The following is a 25,968-nucleotide window of genomic DNA, read 5'->3' as shown; positions in this document are numbered from 1 at the left end:
AAGTTCACAATTCCGTGTTAACATAGGTATATGAATTTTAGCCATTTTAGGTTCAGCTGTTGACCATGGTCTTTTCCAGTTCTTAAATTATTTCAGTAACTGCTGTAGTCATAAGGACTTAATTTTTTCCCCAAAAGATAGGTGATGTATTGATTAGATATTAACCAATTAGGAAACCTGCTTAGAATTGGTTGGTTATTCTCTACAGTCTTGGTGTCCAATCCTGAGTGCTCAGTGATGGTTTAACTACAGTTTAATCCCTCCCACTACTTTATAGAAACTCAATTGTGGGGCATTTCAGTATTAGCCTAAACAATGGTTTTGAATACGTTAAGCTCCTAACAATTAGGGAGCAGTTTGGGGCATTGAATAATGTGGAATGATGCAATTGAACCTGACAGCTTTAACAGTCAGCCTACTCATGGGACCTGAAAGTTGTTCACACTTGGTTTCATCTCTCATCACACGCTGAGTATTAAAGCCTTACTGGTGGTAGCTGACACAGAAATGGGGTCTGTTATCAGAACATGTTTCATAGTGCAAAGTTTGAGTGCAGTTAGAGAATATATGAAACTTTCCATTGTTCTCCAGTTTTTCCTGGAAACTTTTCTAGTCAAGCAAATTGTGTTTGCAAATTGAAAAAATATATAAATCATCATTAAAATATTTGAATCCTTACATTATATTTGCAGTATTACTGTGTTATTTTAGAGTACATAGATTAAGATGCTATTGTATAATGAGACATACCATCTAATTTTTTTAGGGAAACATGTTTTAATCTTTGAAATATAACCATGTTGATATCAGAATATAATTGGTAAATTATATTCTCCATGAAGTTAATGGAAAAGGTGGAAACCATAATAGCTTATGAAAATAATTTTTTAAATAACTAGCTAAACTTTGAGTGGTTATCATGTGCCAAGCGTTCTTCTAAGCCCTTTACATATATTAACTCAATTCACTCTTAGACTATTTTTTTGAGGTAGATACTATTATTACCTCCATTTTTACAGATGGAAATTGAAGACAGAAAGGTTTAGTACCTTGCCCAAGGTGAGACAGCTTGGTTTATGACAGATATAGTGATGATAAAAAGTTTTTTCTTCTAAGAGTATATGTGAAATAGGAATTTTTTAAAAAACGATATTCAATTTAGTGAGTCTGATGAGATTTTGGAAGAATGTATTTTTAAATTACGTGTCAGGGTTGGAAAGCTTAAAGAAGCAGCTTCTCTGTTTTACAGCTTGTTTGAATCATTTGACTTTAATGTTTATTGACAGGTTAATTGTGCATTTAAAAAATGCTTGCTATAACCTCTTCCTGTATGATTGCAGTGTGAAGTTTCATACCCATTTTAAGAGGATGTATTGCTATGATACTTTGCAGAGGTGAAATTTTTATACTATTCTTTCAAACTTAATTTTTTTCTTTATTCTTTATTATTCTGCCTTCATCAACATTAGGGAGAAAAAAAAAATCTACAAAAACAATACCCACTTTTAAGTCTGATATTCAGATAATTGAATAGACTTAGCCTGACTTTTTTTCCCTCTACAGCTAACTCCTTTAGAATGAGCTAAGTGCCTAGGAATTTGGTAGAATTATTTTACTCCATGACCAGGGCTCCTTTAAAACTTATCTGTGGTCGCAAGCAGACATTTGAAATGTGAGGGGTGAACTATTAACAACAGGAGAAATTTCAAGCTGAAATATAATTTTAATCTTATTAATATTTTAATATGATGTGTCAGTCTACTTAGGAAACACTAAATTTCTTTGATTTGTTTTGAGTTTGAATATTGCCTTGGTAGAGACTTTCATATCTTTCTAGATGTTTAACGTAATAAGTTATTCTTAATTTGTTAAGGATATTGTTTGACTCAGGCTCCTAAACATATTTTGTTTCAAAGTGCCTTAGATTTATCTCAATAATTATTCAGTTTATTCTTACTCTACTTGTCTGTGGGTCCATCTTGTAAAATAATTATACTTCTCTTAATAAGACTTTTACTAGAGTGTTAGAATAAGTATAATATAACATCTTGAGTGGAAGTGGTTCCTTTCAATTATTAATATTGGGCAGAGAACAAGAAAACCTCTCTAAGATATCATATATTGGAAGTTAAAGCAGAAGTTTATTATGGCAATATGAACTTATAATTTTATAAAATATTTTTGTCTTGATCTAATCTAACATCTATTTTCACATTTTGAATAGATGACTTGATTTCGATGGGACACTATAAAGCCAAGTAACCAGTTTGTTTTGTAATCATAGTCTTTTTTGTTTTAACTTCTCATTTTGAAATAATTTTAGATGTATAGAAAAGTTCCACAAACAGTACAGAGTTCACGTATATCGTGGATACCCTTCACTCAGTCTCCCCAGTGTTAACAGCTCATATTCTTGTAGTGCCAGTAGACCCAAGGAGGATATCTGTCCACAGTAGTCATTCTCTTTACCTGGGCAAGATAAAATTGAAATGTCAGAAGGTAGGTACTTCTCTCCTAAAAGAATTGCCAGTCTTTATACCAGCTATTCGGAAACCGACTACTTTAGTAGTTTGCTTCCAGTGCACTCTTTAAAATCCATGTCCAAAGCATGCTGTGGAGAAGTGTGTGTATATTGTTTCTTTAATTCCTTGTTCAAGGTTTCTATTTCATATAAAAGCTTTCAGTGCCCCTTATGTTTCATAACCACTGTTTCCTTAGATTCACGTGGACTTCCTTCCATCCCCCTGAATCTTAGTACTTTCACTTATTAATGACAACAAAGGTTTTTGAGTCTACCAAATGCCAGACATTATGTGTGTACTCTCCTCAGTAAGTTGCCTTTCTTATCCCCACTCTCTCATTTATCCTTCTTTGTTGCTGCTGAGTTGTGGGATCTTTTCGCTAAAATATTGGGGAGTTCTTGGCCGTAAGGTGCCAATAGAGTTATCAAAGTTTCTGAGCATTAACCATTCTAAACATCATTTCAGAAGTATTGGCTAAGCAGTATCAGACATTTGTCGAGTCCTTAGTAACTCATGTTACCCACTTAAAATGATGTTAATGACTTGAGTTTTAATGTAGAGTGGTTTAGATGTTTGAATACACCACAAAACCCTACCTGGTAAAATGAATAACTTACTTTTAATCTTCTTTTGAAAGTCTCTTGTTTAGATAAATGCATTAATTTTTAAAAGACAAGCAACTGTGAGATAATTTTTACCCACTCAGAAAATTTGAGAAATCAGTCATTCAGGATAATGAAGAATGTATTCTCATTTTATTTTATTATTTATTTGATTTTTGCCTGCCATCTTTATAAAATACATACTTTCCTGCTAAGGATAATTTATCCTCTTCCTAATGATAGTCATTATGCAAATCAGTTAATATTCTGTACTGCTTTGCATTTTGATCTTTTAGTATAGTGGGCCTAATATGTGATAGGGAAACTAAGATAATTTGAAGAGTGCATCAAGAAATTTTAAGTTAGTAAGGATAAATGTAAGCCCTTGGCAGAAAGAACCCTTCCTGACAAAAGTGCATTTCTGATTAGAGTAGGATCTTTTGATTCTTATCAAGAGGCTTAAGGCAGCTCATAAAACTGATAATTGGAACTAAAAAAGTAGTCCAAGTGGTACAATATTAGTTATGATTCAGCCAATAGATGACTCCATGAAAAAGGAGAGTCAAAAGGTGAAGATACAGATGCCAGGGCATCTAGATGTCCATGTTCTTGGAGCACCACCCCACCAGCACTCTCGAACATGCTCATATTTTTCTCTCTCCTCTCTTGCTGTCAGCTGTTACTTCTTGCTGCCAACAAAATGTCTCAAGATATTACTTTTTCTTCCTCTTTCTAATTAATTTTCCACTTCTAATCTGTTGTATGCTTAGTTGATCTTTCTAGAATTATGTCTAGAGTAAGAGTAAATTGGCTCTGGGAAGGGCATTTTTAAGTATAAGGTCCCCAAGATTTTAGCACATGGGATTGTAACGTCTAGTCTTTCTGTTTGTCTGTTTGGATTTTTCTTGTTCTAAGTTATTTTATGAGTAGCCAAGATTCCCAAGTAGTTGACTTCTGGAGAGGTAAAAAAAATCTTCTGTATTTCCATTTTTGAATTGTGTATTTTATGTATGCTATACTACTAAATACATCATAATTATCTAGTATGATCTTTACATTAAAATTATGACTTAGCTTTTGATTGTTAAACAGGAGTTTATAGTACAAACTTATTGACTTTGTATATGTATCTTTAATAAGAGGAAAAAAATGAAACCCAGAAATTGACCAATTGAACTTAGACATTAAAGTATGAACTATGAGATATACCCTTTGAAACAATGGAAAGCAAGGACAGGACTCTGCATCGCAGAGACTGTTTCTGTGAATTGTAAAGTCCAAATTTCATGCTTAGTAAGTTGGCTAGAGGCCAAACATAATGTCAGGCTCTGAGTCTGTACAGAAACACAGTTTATTCTCCGTAGTGTTTTGCTTGTTATAACTGCTGTGTCATTTTGGTCACTTGTTTGCAGTAATACATGTCAAAATGTCCCACATCTTTTGTTCTGCTCTTATTCAGCTTCTTTATATTAGAAGTGATTCAGTTCTTTGAAATTGTTTTCCAGAATTTTGTTCTGACATAACTGTACAATGATTTCATTTTATAAAAGCTTGTTTGATTTCATTTATGAAAAAGAATAAGAAATCTACTTTAAATTTTGTGTTTTGTTAAATCTGAAAAGTATTTCAGGCTAGTAATAGCTTTCTGTGAGTAACAGTATTTTGTGTACAAGAGATTTGCTTCTAAAATGCCACATTTTAAGGTTATAATATTCTTGGAAAGTAGGAGAAAGTATTCACATCAAAGAAGGCGTTTTTATTACATTGGATTACGCAAGACTTTGGCCAGCCTCCTTAGCTTCATCTGTTTAAGGGTTCATTTTCGCTTGTTTGGCACAAGTCCCAGCAGAGGCCTTCAGAATTGTGGTTAGCAACATGAATGAATTACAAACTTTGGACCAGCTCTTCAGTTAGTTGAGTTGGCTTCCTGCCAAGAAGACAGTGCCTTATATGGGGTCAGGGCAAAGCTGTGATTCGTTGAGCCCTGCATTGTATAGAAAACATACTTGTGATGCCTGTTTGCTTTCTTTTAAAATAAAAACAAAACAAAACAGAAAAAGCAGCGGGCTTCCAAGTCTATCAAAATAGGAAGTAACAAAATAGTGTGCAGGTTTTACTAATGACAGAGTTAAGCAAAGGAAATATGGCTCTGTATAGTTAAAATGCTAAAAGTGCAAGCTGGGCCTTTGGACCGCCTTAGCCAGCCTGTGATGTAAGAGACTGAAGCATTTGTTAGACATCTGCTGTCTACCTGCCCTTATTTTGTAAACGGTTTAATAAGATTAAATAATTAGTCATGTGTTCACATGGTTACCATGCCACTGGGTTTTGGTATTGACCAGATAACTTTGAAATTAAAGCAGGAATAGTTAACTTTGAATGTGTCAATCCTTTAAAAAAAAATTAGTTATATAACTTTTCAAACATTTAAATGTTGGAATGGTAAAACATGTAAGAGTGAAATTTGCTCTTCATGAAGTCAAGAATTTTTGCTTGTATTCTATGGTTGGAGAAAATAATTACTAGGTCTATTAAGAGGAAAAATGTTAAGATACTTTCAAATATAATTGATTTATCTTTGTAATTCTTTTCATTTAGGCAAATACCCTATCTGGATCTTCTCTTAGTCAGGTACCATCTCATATGTATGGCAATAGATTAAATCCAAATTCATCAATGGCAGCTCTTATAGCTCAATCTGAAAACAATCAAACAGGTAAGTTTTCAAGAATTTTTAAACTAAAATTCTATTCTCTTCCCCCAATGTAATTGCCCTCCCCACATTGGCTCATGTTATTTGAAAAGTCTAAAGGTGTGGTTAATATAGGATTGTACTTTTTTTTTTTTAACCCAAAAAATCACAGTTGGAAGTAAATAGTATGCTGTGCTGCAAAATAGTGCTGTGCTGTTTTCACTGTCTGAAATGGAAATGTGTAAGCAGAGCCATCAGCAGGCAGGAATGCAACAATGTCTCCTGTGACTTTTGTGATTGATGTGTTCAGTTCTCACTTCTCTGCAATGAACGTAACATAACACTGGGCTTTTCTGTGAATAGCCTAAACCTTTATTTGCATAATTCATGAAATTGCATTACACAAACTTGGTTAAAAAAAAAAAATCCTGTTAGAGAATTTCTACAGTGTTTAGTAATCCTGTGAATTTTTACCAGTTGACATTTTGTAGCATTTGCCTCTTAGACTGTTTTAATGAGCCACTGGATTTGCTTTGTTTCATTCCATCCTTAAGGATTTGTTGACATGTCCAAGTAGTCATGCCTGTTTGGGGAAAGGGAATGGGTTTAGCCGTTCACCAAGAATGGATCAGTCATGTCTTTACCCTTTAAGGGTTAGAGGTTACCTAACTCAGAATAAGGACAGGACAACCTTGAAAGAGGCCAGATAGGGTGCTTTTATAAGAAACTAACTTAGGGGAAATACAAGATACTTTTCAAGCAGAGATGTTGTTCAGTGTTACCTAAGAAATATTTAGAAGAAGTTAATTTTTTTTCCTTTTAAATACAGAATTCTGTATTCCTACTTGTTTTTGTCAGTTTGGATATTTAGTGTTATATGTAACTTTACTCTTGGTGTGAGAATCCATTATAGTATATATAATTTTAGTCTTGGTGTGTGGCTCTATGTAATACAATATATATTTTATGACTTGTCTTGGGATGCAAAGTGTTAAAAATACAAAGCATAAGGATTTGCTGTGATAAGCACGCAGGTTAGCTGTCCACAGCTGTGACTCATTACTTTAACCGTAGAAATTAAAAGTGGCTGAGGGGAGGGCACTGCAAATGCAAACCACGCTTCTGTGCTGTAAAATTGAAAGGAATGAAAGAACGGAACGTCATCCATGGCCTTCTACACCCACAGAAACGTGTAGGGACAACGCCTTACATGCCACAGTTGAGCAATTCTAAACTAGCAACATGCTAGGTCTTCTGCGTTCATAGTAACTGCAAAGATCGCGGTAAAGGCTTTATGTATGTTTTAGGAAAAATCAGGGCAAGAGCTTAAAACCTCTTATCTAGTGAGAGTCACTTTATCAGCTATGAAATATTTACACTGCAGATCAAGATCTTGGAGACAATAGCCGCAGCCTTGTTGGCAGAGGAAGCTCACCCCGAGGAAGTCTCTCGCCACGGTAAGCGTTATTTACACTGCAGAGTGTAGGCAAAGGAAACGTTCTGAGATTTGGAAACTTCTTTATCTCATCTCAGCAGAGTGTACATTTGTGAGGCTATAAGAGCATTCTCTAGATAAGAAGCATGTCTGGACAGTCAAGAAAAACGATTCTAAATTAATTTGAGTATTGATTTAAACACATGGTTAGATTTCTAAGCTGTTTAAAAGACATACCTTTTCTTAGATTTCCAATCAATTTGAACTCTTGTTCTTTGTCATTTGTATATTTAGCTGCTGGTATAATTAATACATTAATTTGGGTAATTCTTTTTGGTCATAAAATAGTCTTAAAATCTCTTAAAGCTGCAGACTCAATGCTTTGAACTTTGGGTTGCAGTTTTAGCCCTGTTGTGGGCAATGCACTTAACCCTTTAGTCTCTACTTCCTAACTCAGTAAATGGAGTTCTTGTGTCTCATCTCTAAAACCCCTCTAGTTCTTAAAATTGTTTGAATCAAAGTATAGCAAATGCAGTACATTTCTGTGAAATAACTACATTTCTGTGAAATTACCTTAGATATTATATGAAAGAATTCAGATACATTTATTAATATATATGTGAGGTTATTCCTGTTAGCAGGACATTCTTAACCAGAGTTGTATTGAAAGGGTTGAATTTCTCTGAGCACAGTCTCAGTGCCCCAAGTCATCTATTCTCAGTAGGGAGAATGGTAATAGGAAGTATTGTGTCAGTTAAGAGAAGACAATGGAACTTTAGGACATGGTTGTCTTTTTATTAATTTTATTATCTTTTCACTTTCTCCGCCTCCTTCTAATTTGTTTTGTCTCTGTTCTCTTGTTTTGTAAACTCTGCCTCAAGCTTGGTATTAGACTGAGTGAGAATGGGGAGCAGAAGGAGGAAAAAGCCCATTCTAGAGTCTTTTTTCAACTATAGGAAATTTAAATTTTCAACTATGGGAATTAAAACATTCTATTAAAAATTAAATTTTTTATTGGATGACTGCTATGAATATCATTGTTGCTGTGTTGCTGATATATTTGAGGAATGTCTATTAAGGAACATCCTTATCACTAGAGAGATTAGTCCAGTAACCTCTAATTTTGCTATTTTCTAGTGGTAACATCTAGTGGCACCTTTTTCCTATGTAATTCCTGGATGAACTAAAAGTAGTATTGTTTTTCCTATTCCTAGTTGAACTCTGCAGAAAATTAAATATTCCTTCTTTTGAAACTGGGAATCTGAAGTACACAGTGCTGTCATCTGACTAATCTGTAATTTTCTGTTGTGATAACTTCTGTACTGTTTTAGACTTCTGTTCAAAGAAGAAAGCTAATGGAGTTTTGCTCATATGTTTAGTGAGGAAGCATTTCTGTTTTCCCCTTTTAAACTTAAAATATCATGCCAGCTACCCAGAAATTATTCAAGATCCCTTGGTGCTACTTTGCTTAGTGTAGTTCTTTGTTTTTCATTAGCTAAATGGATTTAACACAATGAATGGTACTAAATTATTTTTAGCATGTATTTCCAGCTTTATATTACCCTTTAAAAATCAGCCTGAAATGTAATAGCCTAAATTATCCTGGCATAATGTACTGTTTGGAGAGGGATGGCCAACTGTATGTAGCACATGATGTTTACATATGAAATAAAAAGCCTCATTTGTTTAACTTCTTATTTAAAGAGATTTTTATAGAGAAGCATATTAAGGCAGTGGCAAAACACTAGTGGGTTGTTAGAAGACCTGAGTCTTAGCCCCAGCTCTGTCATTTACCAGCAGTGTCTTTGGACAAGCCATGAAAGCCCCATCTTGTTTCCTCATATAGAAATGGAGCCAATAAACCAGGTTTTGACTTCTCACTAGGTTGTTGTGAAGATCATATGAAATAATTATGTGGAAACACTTTGGAAACTCTAAGGCCCTTTACTAATGTATTAGGTTAGTATGGAGGCTGGAGACCGGAACAGGCCACATTTACTAATTTAAAACAAAAAGTGAATAAGAGAACATTATGGGTTCTGTTAATATAAGTAGTATTTGTTTTGTAAGAGTTAAGTCGTTGTCATTTGAAGTACAGATCTAAGACATTTTAGAAAGATTCATGGAAAGGGCTCAAGTAGAAATTACTTGGGTCTTGATAATGTTTCTTAATACTGAAAATAAGTGTTTTTGAATTTATAACAAAAAACTCCAAAATTATTAAAAACTTTTACTATTTGAGATTTTGTTGCTTTTAAATTAAAATACTCCCTACATTATTATAATTTGTACAGTGTTATTCTGATATTTTGCATATTAAAGCAGAATGATGGAACTCTTTTCTCTTCTGGCTAATTATTTTTAAGTCCTTCTAATCCTTTCTTTCTTGCTTTTGTCTTATGAAGCTGTATCAAGTTCTTTTTACAGCCTATTTCAGAGATTATTTGTGATTGGTTTATATTTTCCAGTGGTTTTTAATAATCAAGTATATGGCCAGCTCTTCCCTTGAATTTACAATTTGAGGAGGAATAATGAGAATTACTAAATTTTAGGGTAGATTACGGTTTTATCGTTGTTCTAGCATAGGCAGACTGGGGCTAGAAAACTTGTAGAGGAGAAGAGTCAGCATAAGGTGAGGACCGTGAGTGCACTCTCCTTCAAAATGTTCTCCTTCTGCTTCACCTGAGGGTTCATGTTTTCCGCAGATCCCCTGTAAGCAGTTTGCAGATTCGCTACGATCAACCCAGCAGCAGCGGTTTGGAAAATCTGCCTCCAGCAGCGGCCAGCATAGAGCAGCTTTTAGAGAGGCAGTGGAGCGAAGGGCAGCAGTTTCTATTGGAACAGGGCACTCCTGGTGACAGTAAGCATTCTCTTCCTGTCTTTAAAGAAAGGTGAATGGATGGATGGATGGATGAACAGACAGGTGGATAGATGCAGAAATCACACTTCATCAAGAACAGCGGTGAAATTATGATATGTTTTATATAATATGATGAGAAAATATCAGGTAGCATTTTCATAGAATAAATTCTGCAGTTGTACTGCTTGGACTTGAGTCCTGTCTTTACTTGTTAGGAACAGTTTAATCTTGGGCAAGTTTCTTAGTATCAGTATGCTTTAGTCTCCCATTTGTAGAATGGGAATAATGATGTACCTGTATCATAGTGTTGTTTTGAGGATTAAATGACATAAAAAATGTAGAGAACATTGCCTGGCTTATAGAAAGCACTTATCTATTTACTGGTTATTGTTACGGTTTATAATCATTATAATGGTACTTTATTTCTCCATTGTACTTTGTTCTTATCAATTTTTAAGTTTTACTAAAATGAATGAGTTATATCTTCTCTTTGCTTAATAGTTGGAAGAAGACTTGCTTACCTCTGGAGAATTTATTTTTTAAAATGCATATAAGTCAAATATGGCCAACTATCTTCTTGATTTTACAATTTGAATGAAAAAGAATAATTACTAAATTATATATATATAACTTTTATATATTATATATCATTTAACTTACTAAATGACATTTGTTATATATACATATGTAGTATCTTTATAATTTTAATTATTAGGGAGGGCCATGGGCGAAAAATGCCAAAAAAGCAAAGTCACTGCAGGTTGCAGTTAGCTGGAGAAGTGGCTAAGTGTTAAGGATGTATAGTTTTGGTGGAAAAAAAAGTTTTTTAAAAACATTTTGGGATATAAGTTTTTGAGGCTTTATTAAAACAAAACAAAACAAAACATTTTGCTTATTGTTAGCGGACAAATGCCGTAACTTGGTGTTTTTATGAATGGTGCTCTGGCCAAAAATGCTAATTGTGAGGAAATGCACGCCAGGATAATCCTTTAAACATGATAGCTGGAGGACAGGTTTAGCTTAGTCTTATTGCATCTCATTTGGGTACACTAAGGATTTCTTTGTGGGATCTTGAAGAGGAGGGATAAAAGTTAAATCCTTGGGAAATGACCATATGTGTCTGTACCAGTAGAATTGTGTCTTTTGAAGACCCTGAGGGTGTGTTAAACAAATACAACTTTTTAATACGTAGAACTTTTAAAGTGTCCATCACTGTGGCATAACAGCAGCACTCTGTTGTCAGTCGAAAGGTCCCAGTGGTGAGAGGAATTGAAACAGTATTTGAGGTGATGAGGCAGGAAGGCGCCTGTCTGTAGATGATGCGCCTCTCTCTCTGGGAGTTGGAGAGGGGGCTGTTGTGCACACACACTGCTCCCTGCTGGGGGATGTGCGCATCAGCATGCCGAGCCGCCGGGCCTGGAGGTTCTCACCCTGTGTCTTGTCTGCTGGCATACTTAGTTTAACCAGTCAGCAAACACACACATGTGCTCTTTATTGTGGTGAAGGAAATTGGTGAGATTCTTTCCCGTTTTAAATATAATTGTAAGAAAAATCATGGCAGGCACTTTGTATTTTTGATTAGGCTTTTATTTTGATGAAAATAAAATGTTCTTGTCATTTTTCTTTGAGAATGGAAATTACCTGAACGAGCTGGGTGGGTTTTTTTGGTGTGTGGCAGCAAAGTTTCCAGAAGGTACATCTAGAACCAGTATCCCTTTATGCTCATATATGTACAAATATATTATGGTATATTTATATCTACAGTACATATAAATAATAAAACCTAGTCATTTAGAAATGCTTTGCAGAATTTCTGGTCTTCTATTTTAACTTCTTTCGAAAGTTATTGACACTGAAGTCCATAAAATAACTTAATTCTATGTGTTCACTTGTCTTTATTAAAAACCATCCAACTGTTTGCTAGTTTTAGGAATGCTGAAGTCATTACACCAACTTCAAGTTGAAAACCGAAGGTTAGAGGAACAGATTAAAAACTTGACTGCCAAAAAGGAGCGCCTTCAGTTGTTGAATGCACAGCTCTCAGTGCCTTTTCCAACAATAACGACAAATCCCAGCCCGTCTCATCAAATGCATGCATTTTCAGCACAGAATGGTAAGTATGAAAATAATTTATTGTGTATCTAAGAAAAGTAGGGTAGACTTTCAGTGTTTCTTCATAAGACGCGAACAGGAACTGGTCACCAGTTATATTAAGATGTAGAGAAGGAATGATAGGTATTTTCAAAAAGCATAAAGAATACTGTTAAGTGATCAACTTGAACTTGCCCTAACTTCTTTAGTACCTAATTTAATGATAAAATTTATTTAAATATATAATGATCTCTTTATTGATTTAAAGCCACAGTATTCAATAGAGAGAGAGATTTTTCCATTTTCACTGGCCTTAAGAATAGCAACTATTAATATATAAGTGTTTTTAATGTGGGCTTCAGGATAAACTTTTAGATAAGCCTTTAATCTTACACATAATGTAATTTAACAGGGTAAACAGGTGTTGTGGTATTTTGGTGTTTTTTGTCTTTTATTATTCTAGCTCCCACTACTGATTCCTTGAACAGCAGTAAGAGCCCTCATCTAGGAAACAGCTTTTTACCTGATAATTCTCTTCCTGTATTAAATCAGGTAATTTTTGTGTGGTTGGTTTTGTGTGTTTTACTTATGAACAATAGTATGTCACATTAAATGGCTTAAAATTATTTTGAACAGGTTTGCTGTGTTCTTTACAACTGAGGTTTCCATTCTTTCTTACGTTAGGATTTAACCTCCAGTGGACAAAGCACCAGCAGCTCGTCAGCCCTGTCTACTCCCCCTCCTGCTGGGCAGAGCCCCGCTCAGCAGGGCTCAGGCGTTAGTGGAGTGCAGCAGGTCAATGGTGTGACAGTGGGGGCACTGGCTGGTGGAATGCAGACTGTAACATCCACCATTCCTGCCGTGCCTGGAGTGGGTGGAATAATTGGAGCTTTGCCAGGTAACCAACTGGCAATTAATGGCATTGTAGGAGCTTTAAATGGGGTTATTCAGACCCCTGTCACAATATCCCAGAACCCTACCCCCCTCACCCACACAACTGTACCACCTAATGCAACACATCCAATGCCAGCTACACTGACTAACAGGTAAGAAACTTAAATGTATTTTGGGTTTTTTAGTGCAACATAGTACCAGCATTGTCCATGCTTTAGAGTGGGATTTTTAATGTGTTCCTTGTAGATGTACTCTAAGAAACTAAAATCCACCAAACTTTTAAACTAAGTATATTATGCCAAGAGCCATTTATTTTTGAAACTTAAGTAACTCAGATTAAAACAAAATTAAATGCTTTTAGTAACAAAACATTAAATATATTCTGTGCTGAAAATTTCGGTCTTGATCAGTGATGTCTATTTTAAATGCTAATTTTTCTTAGCCCCTTGTATATTGCCTTCATGTATCATAAATTCTGAGGAAAAGTAATACTGTAATGAGGATCACATGTGAATATTGGTTTCTTAAAATTCAGCTATGTAATTTCCTTAGCTTTATAATCAAAGATTTTGATATAGGATGAAGGTCAAATATTTATCTTGAATTTCCAGAGAATGAGACTCACTGTTTCATTGTACTGGAATTTCATTTGAATGTTTGTTCAAAATAAGGAGACTAAAGCCATGTTGATATTGAACATACTTTTGAGGAATAAATCATTTTAAATGGATTTGCAGTGGATATAGTAGACTATTTCTTCTGGCTTTCTTTTCATTGGTGCCTAGTTTTACTGACCATTGGGACCATTAAAAGGGTTAGGGTAAATCAATTAGTAGTGTGTTTGGATTCTTTCTTTGTTTTAAATATGTGTTGCTTAGTGTGGGTTAAATTATCCTTGAATAATTAAAAATGAATTATTACATATGCATGTTATAAACACATGTAAATTCCTATTTGGTAAAATAACTTTAGTGCCTGCTTGGTTTACAATAAAAAAGGAAAACAAAACATTTCTTGATAATGTGAATTCTTGTTTACCTGCATATATAGAGAGAAAATAATAAATCTATACATCATTGTTTTCAAAAAGTGTTATTAAAAACTTACACTAACTTATAAATATCAAATTGAAAAGTTGTCTTTCATTTTACATTTAAAAAAACATTAAAGGTATATAATAGAAAATAATTTTAATCATTTTTCAGTGCCTCAGGACTAGGATTACTTTCTGACCAGCAAAGACAAATATTTCTTCATCAACAGCAATTTCAGCAGTTGTTAAATTCTCAACAGCTCACGCCAGTAAGTTCTTCCTTTTGATATTTGATTTTTATTAGGAGCAAGTTATCTAAGCCATAATAGATCCTCAGCGTGGGTATAGATTACCCACTTTATAAAATAACATTATGGGGTGCATAATTCAAAAATAATTCATTTTGACATTTGGTATAGCCTGCAATACCTGTAGTGACATGGCATTGATTCATTTACAAGTGTGAGAACGTGTACTATGGTACTCTTGTAGACCCTGGTGATAACAGTGTGAATAAGACTTTTGTATTTTCATGGAGCTTCAATCTGATAGAGGAGACAGACAATAATGAATATATACTTTTTGGTAGTGATAAGTACTGAGAAGAAAAATAAAGCAGGATAAGGAGATAGAGAAGAGTGGGGTGAGGGCTGTTTCAGGTCGGATGGTCTGGCCTCTTTGAGTAGGTGACTTTTGAGCATAGACCTGAATAAAAGTTGAAGGAACATGGCTCTTTGACGTGGAGGGATAGAAGAGAAAGTGCATTTGAGGGAGAGGGAGTGGTAGTTGTAAAAGACCTCAACTGGGCATGTGTTTATATTTCGAAGACTAGAAAGAAGGCCAGCATGACTGCAGAAGGAGAGAGGCTAGTGCACAGGAGGGAAGGTCACACAGGTGGGCCCATGTGGTCCAGAAGATCATGGACTGCCTTGCGTGGCTATCTGTGGCGAGAAATTTAGATTTATCTTGAGTGTAATGGAAAACTATTGGTAATTTTGTGTGTGTGTGTATGTGTGTTTTTTTCGTTTCTTTCTTTTTTTTTTTTTGAGGAAGATTAGCCCTGAGCTAACATCTGCCGCCAGTCCTCCTCTTTATGCTGAGGAAGCCTGGCCCTGAGCTAACATCCGTGCCCATCTTCCTCTACTTTATATGTGGGATGCCTACCACAGCATGGCTTGCCAAGCAGTGCCATGTCCGCACCGGGATCCGAACTGGTAAACCCTGGGCCGCTGAAGAGGAGCATGCACACTTAACCGCTGTGCCACTGGGCCGGCCCCTGGTGATTTTTTTTTTTTTGAACCTTTCTATTATGGAAATTTTCAAGTATACCAAAAGTAGAGACTATAGTAACTAATCACCTAGCTTTAATAATTATCTCAATTTAAAAAAATGTTGTTTAGTATATCCTCACTTTTTCGTTCAGGATTTTTTTGTGTGTGAGGAAGATTGGCCCCGAGCTAACGTCCGTTGCCAGTCTTCCTCTTTTTGCTTGAGGAAGATTGGCCCTGAGCTAACATCTGTGCCAGTCTCCCTCTATTTTGTGTGTGGGTTGCTGCCACAGCATGGCCACCAATGAGTGGTGTAGGTCCGCACCTGGGATCTGAACCTTTGAACCCCAGGCTACTGAAGCAGAGTGTGCAAACTTATCCACTACACCACCAGGCCAGCCCCCTTTCAGGATTATTTTAAAGAATTAATTGGAGGGTTTTGAATGGAAAAGTGATGATAATAATTCAGATTTTTAAAAGATTGGTTTAGCTGCTATATGGAGAATGGTCTGTGTGTGTTGGGAGGCGAGATGGTAACAAAAGTAGAGACAGGGAGGCTATTGGAGTAGTCTGGTAGGAGATGTTTGTGTCTTAAAATAGCATAATAAATGTGGTGAAAAACTGTCCAGAATTGTGTACAAAACCAACAAGACTTGTTTATCAGACATTTAAAAAAAAGAAGAGTTCTTAATAATTGGATGTTGACTTTTCCTGAGCTTTGAATGACTAGAAGGAACAACAGATTTGGGAGAGAAAACAGGAGTTCTGTTATGGGCATACTGAGTTTGAGATGTGTGTTTAGAGTTCAAGTGAGATGTGGACTAGGCAGTTATATGAGTCTGCAGTCCAAGGAAAGGATGCAGTTGGAAATATACATTTGGGGTCATTGCTGCATATATGAATCTCAAGATTCATTGAGATCAGTAGGGAATGAGGTCTGATGTCTAAGGACTGATCCCTGGACATCCCGAAAGAGGAGAGTAATCTAGTAAAGGATATCAAAAAAAGTGACCAGTCAGTTAAAAGGAGAACTAAGAGAGTGATGTCCTAGGGTCCATGTGAAGAAGAAAATATTTCAAGAAACGGAGGACTCATCTGTGAAAATCCTTCTTACCGATAGGACAAGAAAGAATTGACCATTGCATTTGGCTGTCTAGAGGTTTTTGACAAATGTGGTTTTGGTGAGAAGTAAAAACCTCATTGAGTGGGTCAAAAGAAAATCGGAGGAGACGAAGTGAAGATGCAGGATAGGCAACTCAAGAGGTTTTAGTATAAAAAGCAGAGAAATGGGCAGCTAACAGAAGAAAGACATGGTCCAAGCGGGTAGTTTCTATTTATTTTGAGCATGACAACGTATGTGTATGTTGGTGGGGGAATTTCTGGTGCAAGAGAGAGGAAGGGTAATACCAGAGCAGCAGAGTTCTAAGGAAGAGACAGGCGCTGAGGGCACGTTCCGCTGTAATGAGAGGCCAGGCGGGGCAGCTCTTGGTGGATTTTATGATAGGAGGTCGAGGAAACCCACTTTTAATGTTTTTAATTTTTTCAATTAGAATGGTAAGTTAAGTCATCAGCTGAGGGAGATAGGAGTATTCGTGGTTAGAGGAGAGAGAAGGTGTGGAATAGATATCTTGGAAAAGAAGAAAAAATTGACTCCTAGAAATGTGGCAGTGTGTGGCTCACGTGCAAGGGCAGCACTGGCTGGCCCTCTGTCATCATAAATTTAAAGTGAGACCAAGTTGATAGGGTGTGTGACTTTTCTCCAGCCTCATTTCCTTAGCGCACTTCGTTGAGTTTGCTTGGAGAATGCACTCAGAGTTTCAGCTTTTGTGTATAATTTTTTTCTAAACTATATCTACCTACTTTCTTACTTTAGTTAAAAATATATGGAAAATATTTATTATTCTGGATTATCATTTTCACTGTCACTGTTCTTACAGTGGTATAAAGATAGAGTGTATATAAATTCTTAAATGCTTACACTAAAATGTGATCTTGTTTTCTTATCTCTTGACTCATCTTAATATGAAGTACTAAAATTCAGTTTATTTGGGGTTCTTCCTGTTAATCAAGATTTTACTCTAATAATAGCACATATAGATGTGTGATTTCTAGAATATGGTTGATTAAGGAATTTTTAGCACAAATTGTTGCTCAGAGACCATAAGGACTGAAGCAGTTTAAACTCTACTTTTTCCTTTGTCAGCCAAATTTATGGGGTGAAGTTTGTTCATTTTTGAGCATAGAACTTTATGTAGGCAAGAATTTTATTATAAGGCATACTTACTTCTCCCATCTTAAGAAAAACTGTTACTTGACCCTATTCCCCCGACCAACTGCTACCCTGTTTTTCTGCTTGCTGCTCCTCCCGGGCGGGCTTCCTATTGCCAGTCCAGGAATCAGTTCTCCTTCATCTTACTTGACCTGACAGCAGCGTTTAACAGAGTTGATCGCTCCCTCCTCCTTGAAACACTTTCTTCCTTCAGCTTTCAGGATACCACACTATCTTGATTTTCTTCCTACCTGACTAGTCATTCCTTTTTAGCCTCCTTCCCTGGGTTGTCCTCTTCTCCTCAGCTTTATAGTGTCCTAGAATTCAGACATCTCCTCCCGTCACGTAGATTTAAATACAATCTAGATGTGGATATTTATGTCTTCTATCCCAGCCTCTCCCTGGAATTTCAAACTCCTGTATCCCACTTCTTACCTGATGGCCCCACTTGGATATCCTAGCAGACATGTCAAGCATAGCATTTCCAAAGCTGAACTGCTGGTCTGCCACAGACCTGCTCCGCACGTAGTGTTCCCTACCTCTGTTGTTGGCAACTTCATCCTTCCAGTTGCTCAAGCCAAAAATTTTGCAGTCTGCCTTCACTCCTCTCTTTCTCTGACACCTCACATTGAATCCTTCAAGAAATCCTGAGTCAGGTTGTGTCACTTCTGTGCTCAAAACCTTCCACTAGCTTCCCATCTTACTTTGAGTGAAAGTCAAAATGTTCACGCCCTGCCACAGCGAGGCCCCCATTCCTCTTTTGCCTCCTGCTTGCTCACTCCACTCAACCTTCCTGGTCTCCTTGCTATTCCTTCATCATGCTAGATGTGCTCCCACATAGCCCCTTGGCACTGGCTCTTCCATCTGGCTAGAAATATCCCCTCCCCACCCCACCCCACCCTACCCCTGCATATCCACATAGCGAATTCCCTTGTTTCTTCCAAGTCTTTGTCCAAGTGAGACCCACCCTGATCAGTCTATTTAAGATGACCCCCACCCCTGCCAGACTCTCGTGCACACACTCCTGTTTCCTCTGACCCTTAGTAATAATCATATCCTAACATTTTTGTTTGTTGCTCCCTCTTCCCCCCAGGGTAGGCTACATAAGGGCAGGGATTTTTTTTCCCCCACTGATAGATCTCAAGCACAAAACATATGTTTCAAAACAGTACCTGGCACATAGTAGCACTCAGGAAATGAAGTCTATGCTTGTTGTAAAGAGTCGTCTCATAACTGCATCAAGAAAGCACTCTTTCTATTGGCATGAATGAAAACTTTAAAAGTTATTTTAAGTTCCCACATTTATGGGAAGGATTGATCCACGTAGTGCGTTCTGAAGTCAAATACAGATGCCCTGTGACTCCTTGAAGTCGTTATTCTCTTTGATGATCGTGGACAACCCCATTTGAATAGAGGTCTCCTGTATTTGTTTGCTCTGTTTTGAAAATAAGCTGTTCACTGATGATATTGACATTTTATAGTAGACGATTATTATCTCGTGTATTTTTCCAGATGAGATACTTGTTTTCTTTCTTAGTAGTATGATTGTGACTAACATTTAAATATCTGATATTAAAGAAAAGAAGAAAATAGAAAAAGCGGGCTTTACTGACTGCCGAATTCTGTGACTGGGGACTCATCTTCTCCCATATGTTTTTACCTAAGGAACAGCATCAGGCCCTTCTGTATCAGTTAATGCAGCATCACCACCAGCAGCACCACCAGCCTGAGCTGCAGCAGCTGCAGATCCCGGGACCAACGCAAATACCCATAAACAACCTGCTGGCAGGCACTCAGGCGCCGCCACTTCACCCAGCTCCCACCAACCCATTTCTCACCATCCACGGCGATAATGCGAGTCAGAAAGTAACAGTAAGTATCTCTGCTTTACTATATCTAGTGAAATAAAAAAGAGAATTTCGTTGATCAATCAGAGATGATTATCTCTCCAGCCTCTCCCTCTTATATTTTGTTTTAAATATACTATTCCCCTGATGATTTCTTACAGCCAGTTGTTTCAGCAGCTGGATGTTGTAAGCACAAAGGACCTGAGCCCATTTATATATCCCCTAAGTACATCAGTTTGAATTTGCATGTACGGTTTAAAGGCTGTTTTATAATTCAACAGTTTTCAAGAGGAAAATATGTTTTAGCTATAGCAAGTGGTATGAGACAGTCCAATCAAAAGATAATAGTTGGTGCTTTTTGAGAATCTTTGTTTAATTAATTTGTTTAATTATAGAACTAGTTTAGATAATTTAGGAATATTTTTATTATTTTGCTCTGAAGTGCTTTCTAAAACTGAATAATATTTATAATAAAATTAATACAAGTTTTAGGGCAATCCAATTCTATCATATTACTTTTAAAGAGAAAATAAATCATAATTACATTGGTAATAGAATTTAAATTCTTTTAAAATTTTATGTAAGTGATAGCATCTTACCCTTTCAATGTACGAGTGATGATAAAGTAGAAATGGCTGCAGGAACAGGATACTTGACATACAGTGGCACACATTTTAAGGCTGTTTCTTTCTATTAACTCTCCCCTTCAATTAGGTCTACTTTACTGGAGTGTAAATGTTTCCCCTAAATTCCAGTTCAGGGCAGAACCCTGTTAGAGGAAGGATATTGGGATATAGAATGGAGACTGGACATCAGGAAAAGGAAGAAGGGAAAGAATGAGGTGGGAGACTTGGCAAATAACAGTGTTAAAAGTCACAATGTTTGCTATTTCCCATTACTTTGAAAGCTTGCTGTTTACTGTGCTGTTAGTCTTCAGAAACTGCACTTTGTATTTAGTAACGAGAATTGGTTCACAATCCAGGATTACTGGCTCTCATGAGCTCCTCAGTGCTGTTTGTTTGCCCAGTGTTTCTGACTTCCTGATTGTGAATACTGTCATCGTCTCAAACCTGGTCACAGCTCCACTGTTTTGCTGACTTGTGAGATTTCAGTGATTCTGTAATAATTTAGAAATTTTTTTGTACTGTTCCTCTTTCTCAAGTGTCTTCTTGTGTTAAAAAGTGAATTAATTACAAGCTAACTTTTCTTGAGTTATACAATATGAAATGTATTTTTTAATGGAAAACCACGATTGTAAATTATATAAAATTGAGTATTATTACTTTATCAAGAAAAGCAAAGCTGGGAAATAATATTTATGAGCACCCTGCTGTGTGTTAGGCATTTTTGTTGGATATAACAGTATGTGTGATTTTAATAATAACAGGTTGTGACCCCATTTTATAGATTAGTAAAAAGAGACTCAAAGAGGTTAAAGCTCAAAGGACAAATAGCACCTGTGGGATCAGAACCCATGACTTTTAGTCCATAAAGAATCCATTTTTCACAATACCATGTTACTACTTCTCTGGAAAAGTTGACTTGGAGGGATGATTTCTACATTCATTCCTTATGAGTTCTGTCCCTCAGATGAGCACGTCTGTCTTTATATGCTGCTGAATTTTGTATAAAGCAACTGACGTTTTACCAGTAAATTCGTATCTTCATATCATGTTGAAAAAGTAGCCTTGCCAACTTGTAGAAAAAACGGAATAACCATATATCCCTCCTTCTGTCTCAGTTATAATTTCAGTTAGGAGGATACTACCTCAAGTGTGGGCCAAAAGTTGATGTAGCTAATGCATCTGGTTTTGTTTGTTTTAACTGCAGAGACTTAGTGATAAAACTGGGCCTGTCGCTCAAGAGAAAAGTTGACCCTTGAGAAACATCTAGAAATTGCCTATCCTGCTGTTCTAGCACTTCATCTGGCTGCTGTTGCAGTCCTCTTACTACACCTATAAAGAAATGCAACAAGAAACCAACCGCACACAAAGGAGTACTTGCCACAAGGACATTCTTGGAAGGCTTTGATTGATTTTCTTGTTGCTTTGTTGCACTGAAATGGAATTCCCCTCCCCCCCCACCCCTCACCCAGATTTTTTGAACTTTGAAAGAAAATTTCAACTTTGTCAGTGAAATAATTTACATGCAATGAGTTTATCAACCTAAGAGAAATTTAATATGGTTGGTGCACAACTAATTTTGTTATAAATTGGAGAGATAAATAGCAAAACTAAAGACTTGTTCCATTTATAACCTCTTTGATTTCATTGTACAAGTCGGAATATGAAATCTGATCTTTTGTTTGGGTTACGGTATGCTTGCTCTGTGAGTCAAACCTAAAAACAAATTTCAAGGGACTGTCCAATTTCTTCTACTAGAGCTTTATTGGTTAAGTATTGCAAATAAATAGGTCACCAACTGGGACTTGGCAATCTCTGTTATAAAAATTTCTTTTCTTAATGGGATTTGGCCAATTTTGGTAATCAAGTTAGGATGGTAATGTCTGCTTCTGCTAAAGGTAATTTTCTTTTGCTAAATGCTTTTCCTTTAGTGTTCTGACCTACTCATATTTTAAAGAAACCTTGAGTTAAGTGAGTTCTAAGGCTGCTGGGGGAACCAGATCAATTCAAAGTGAAAGACTTCTTTCAAAAAGAGGGGCCACTCTGGAAACTGCTGGTAGGGTTTGGCCTGAATCAAGTGCCTGTTACACCTCCATTGTATTGCAATGGCTCTAGACAGCTGCGCTTGCACTGCAGTCGATCCTTGTAAGTAGTAGGAGTAGTCAGTGTTGCACCAGCAGCCTTCCGCATGGCTCTGCCTTTATTAAAAACTGTCTATGCCACTGCAGATAGCTCAGGCACAACGATTACCTGGGTATTATCCACTAATGGGTCACAAGGAAAATGAGTGGATTTGGTAAGAGGTTTGTTGGTTTGTTGTAATTTAAACAGCTTCCCTTTACTGACAGTGATTTCAGACAAATAAAACAAGACAAATAACTGACCACTGGAGTTCCTGGAACAGGTGAAATCTGTGTACCCCAGCCCTCCACTCTGGATAGCCACACTCCTGGGGTCACAGCATGGCAGAGGATAAATTAAACGATTGCGGATATAATCATTGAACTGTTCTTAAATGTGTGAATTATTAGTGGAAAAGACCCAGCTGTAATTAGACCTCCACTGTGTACTTAGCTGGAAGAACATGTTAATTCTGCAATATGTCTCTTGGTTAAACATTGCACAGTTCTTACCTCATTTCTGTAAATAAGGTTTTGTGAATCTGTTTTGTATTGTGAAAAATTCATAAGATAACATTGATATTTTGATTTGTAATATTTCTAATTGGTAGATTTAACTGAAAAGTAAAATTAATTTATTTTTATATGTTCAGGGGAATTTTAAAGAAAGTCAAATCTTTTGTAGATAATTAAAAAAATCGGTGTGGTTTATTTTACTTGTTTAACCCACTGGTTGTTATTCTGTAACAATTTGTATAAAGGGTAAATTTTGAATGTGTTGTTATTTTACCTAGATGTAAAATTACACATGTATTAAAGAAAATGTACAAAGTTTTTGTTAATAAAATTTAATAATGTTTATAACTCTGTGCCATTTGTTTTCCAGTTTTATTGAGATATAATTGACTTCGAGCACTGTGTAAGTTGAAGGTGTACAGCATAGTAACTCGACTTACATATACTGTGGGATGATCCCCACAAGAAGTTTAGTTAACGTCCATCATATCATACAGATACCAAAAAAAAAAGAGAGAGAATGGAAAAATAGTTTTTTTCCTTGAGATAAGAACTCTTAGGATTTACTCTCTTAACAGCTTTCAAATATACCATGCAGCAGTGCTAACTGTAGTTATCATATTGTACATCACATCCCTAGAACTTATTTATCTTATAACTGGAAGTGTGTACCTTTTGACCGTCTTTCTCCAGTTCCCCCTCCCTCCATCCCCCACCTCTGATAACTACAAGTCTGATCTCTTTCTGAGTTAGGTTTCTTTCTTTTCTATTGTTTTTTTTTTTTTTTTTAATAGATTCCACATATGAGATCATAGAGTATTTGTCTTTGTCTGACTTATTTCATTTACCATAATGCCTTCAGGGTCCATCCATGTTGTTGCAAATAGCAGAGTTTCCTCCTTTTTTTATGGCTGAATAATATTCTATTATGTATGTCACAACTTCTTTATGCATTCATCCGTCAGTGGACGCTTAGGTTGTTTTCATGTCTTGGCTCTTGTGATTACTGCTGCTGTGAACATGGGGGTGCAGATATCTCTTTGACATAGTGTTTTTTGTTTTTGTTTCCTTCGGATATATTCCCAAAAGTGAGATTGCTGGATCATATGGCAGTTCTATTTTTAATTTTTTGAGGAAGCTTCATACTGTTTTCCATAGTGACCGTACTAAGTTACGTTTCCACCAACAGTGCACAAGGGTTCCCTTTTCTCCACAATCTCGCCAACACTTGTTATCTCTTGTCTTTTGGATAACAGCCTATCTAACAGGTGTGAGGTGATATATCTCATTGTGGTTTTGATTTGCATTGTCCATATGATTGGTGATGTTGAGCATCTTTTCATATACCTGTTCACCATTTGTATGTCTTCTTTGGAAAAATGTGTATTTAGGTCCTTTGCTCACTTTTTAATTCAATTATTTGGGTTTGGTTTTTTTGCCATTGAGTTGTATGAGTTCTTCATATATTTTGGATATTAACTTCTTATCAAATACATCATTTGCAAATTTTTTTTCCCATTCCAAAGGTTGTATTTTCACTTTGTTTATAATTTCTTTTTTTTAAAAGATTTTATTTTTCCTTTTTCTCCCCAGAGCTCCCTGGTACATAGTTGTGTATTTTTAGTTGTGGGTCCCTCTAGTTGTGGCATGTGGGATGCCACCCCAGCGTGGCCTGATGAGCGGTGCCATGTCCGTGCCCAGGATCCGAACCGGCAAACCCCAGGCCGCCAAAGCAGAATGTGCGTGCTTAACCACTGCACCACTGGGCCGGCCCCTGGATTGTTTTTTCTACTTCTGTAAAAAATGCCATTGGAATCTTGATATGGATTGCATTCAATCTCTATATGGCTTTGAGTAATATGGATATTTTAACAATATTAATTCTTCTAATCCGTGAACATGGGATACTTTTCCATTTTATTTGTATCTTCTTCAGTTTGTTTTATCAATGTCTTATAGTTTTCAGTGTGGAGATCTTTCACTTCCTTGGTTACATTTATACCTAAGTATTTTATTGTTTTTGATGCTATTGTAAATGGGATTGTTGTCTTTATTTCTTTTTCAGATAATTTATTGTTACTGTATAGAAATGCTACTGAGTTTTGTATGTTAATTTTGTATCCTGCAACTTTAATGAATATGTCGATTAGCTCTAACAGTTTTTGGTGGAGTCTTTAGGATTTTTTATATAAAATCATGTCATCTGCAAATAGAGACAGTTTTAGTATTTCTTTTCCAATTCTGATGCCTTTTATTTCTTTGCCTTGCCCGATTGCTCTGGCCAGGATTTTCACTACTATGTTGAATGGGAGTGGTGAGAATGGGCACCCTGTATTGTTCCTGATCTTAGAGGGAAAATTTTCAAACTTTCACCATTGAGTATGATGTTAGCTGTGGGCTTGTCATATGTGACCTTTATTATGTTATGGTGTACTCCTTCTAGCCCTAATTTGTTAAGAGTTTTTATTGTAAATGGTTATTGAATTTTGTCTAATGTTTTTTTCTATGTCTATTGAAATGATCAATTTTTTTTCTTTCATTCTATTAATGTGATGTATCACATTGATTAATTTGTGTATGTTGAACCAGCCTTGCATCCCAGGGATAAATCCCATTTGATCATGGTGACTGATCCTTTTAATCTGCTGCTGAATTCAGTTTGCTGGTATTTTATTGAGGATTTTTGCTTCTGTATTCATCAAGGATATTGGCCTGTAGTTTTCTTTTCTTGTAGTGTCCTTGTCTGGCTTTGGTATCAGGGTAATGCTGGCCTCATAAAATGAGTTTGGGAGCGTTCGCTCCTCTTTGATTTTTTGGAAGAGTTTGAGAAGGATTGTGATTAATTGTTCTTAAAATGTTTGGTAAAATTCACCAGTGGAGCCATCTGTTCTTGGGCTTTTCTTTGTTGGGAGATTTTTGATTACTGATTCAATCACCATATTAGTAATTGTTCTGTTCAGATTTTCTGTTTCTTCCTGCTTCAGTCTTGGTAAGTTGTGTATTTCTCAGAATTTTTCCCTTTCTTCTCGGTCGTCCAGTTTGTTGGCATATAGTTGTTCATAGTAGCCTCGAATCAGCTTTCAGTTTTGTTAATATTTTCTATTGTTTTCCTCTTCTCTATTTCATTTATTTCTGCTTTAATCTTCATTATTTCCTTCCTTCTGCTGACTTTGGGCTCAGTTTGTTGTTCTTTTTC

General features: G+C 36.1%; 1 protein-coding gene across 29 annotated transcripts in view; it reads left to right on the top strand.

Moving 5' to 3' along the window:
- The window catches only part of MLLT10 (MLLT10 histone lysine methyltransferase DOT1L cofactor), a 256,175-nt gene extending 233,048 nt beyond the window's left edge, over positions 1 to 23,127 (top strand). For 25 of the 29 annotated variants that reach the window (XM_070255103.1, XM_070255096.1, XM_023632289.2 and 22 more), the window contains 9 exons: positions 5,723 to 5,840; positions 7,201 to 7,273; positions 9,957 to 10,111; positions 12,036 to 12,224; positions 12,666 to 12,754; positions 12,887 to 13,248; positions 14,302 to 14,398; positions 19,332 to 19,538; positions 21,344 to 23,127. In XM_070255103.1, coding sequence (XP_070111204.1) covers positions 5,723 to 5,840; positions 7,201 to 7,273; positions 9,957 to 10,111; positions 12,036 to 12,224; positions 12,666 to 12,754; positions 12,887 to 13,248; positions 14,302 to 14,398; positions 19,332 to 19,538; positions 21,344 to 21,388 — 1,335 coding nt within the window. In that variant the 3' untranslated portion in view covers positions 21,389 to 23,127. Of the gene's footprint in view, positions 1 to 5,722; positions 5,841 to 7,200; positions 7,274 to 9,956; positions 10,112 to 12,035; positions 12,225 to 12,665; positions 12,755 to 12,886; positions 13,249 to 14,301; positions 14,399 to 19,331; positions 19,539 to 20,227; positions 20,355 to 21,343 lie in introns of all 29 variants that reach the window. The other 4 variants (XR_011433954.1, XR_011433951.1, XR_011433952.1 and 1 more) reach the window with 1 other exon arrangement.
- Positions 23,128 to 25,968: the final 2,841 nt, after the last annotated feature.

This window comes from Equus caballus, chromosome 29 (genome assembly GCF_041296265.1).
Source record: "Equus caballus isolate H_3958 breed thoroughbred chromosome 29, TB-T2T, whole genome shotgun sequence".
NCBI classification, from domain to species: Eukaryota; Metazoa; Chordata; class Mammalia; order Perissodactyla; family Equidae; genus Equus; species Equus caballus.
The sequence above is the reverse complement of the archived record's forward strand: the minus strand, read 5'-3'. Positions and strand labels throughout refer to the sequence as shown.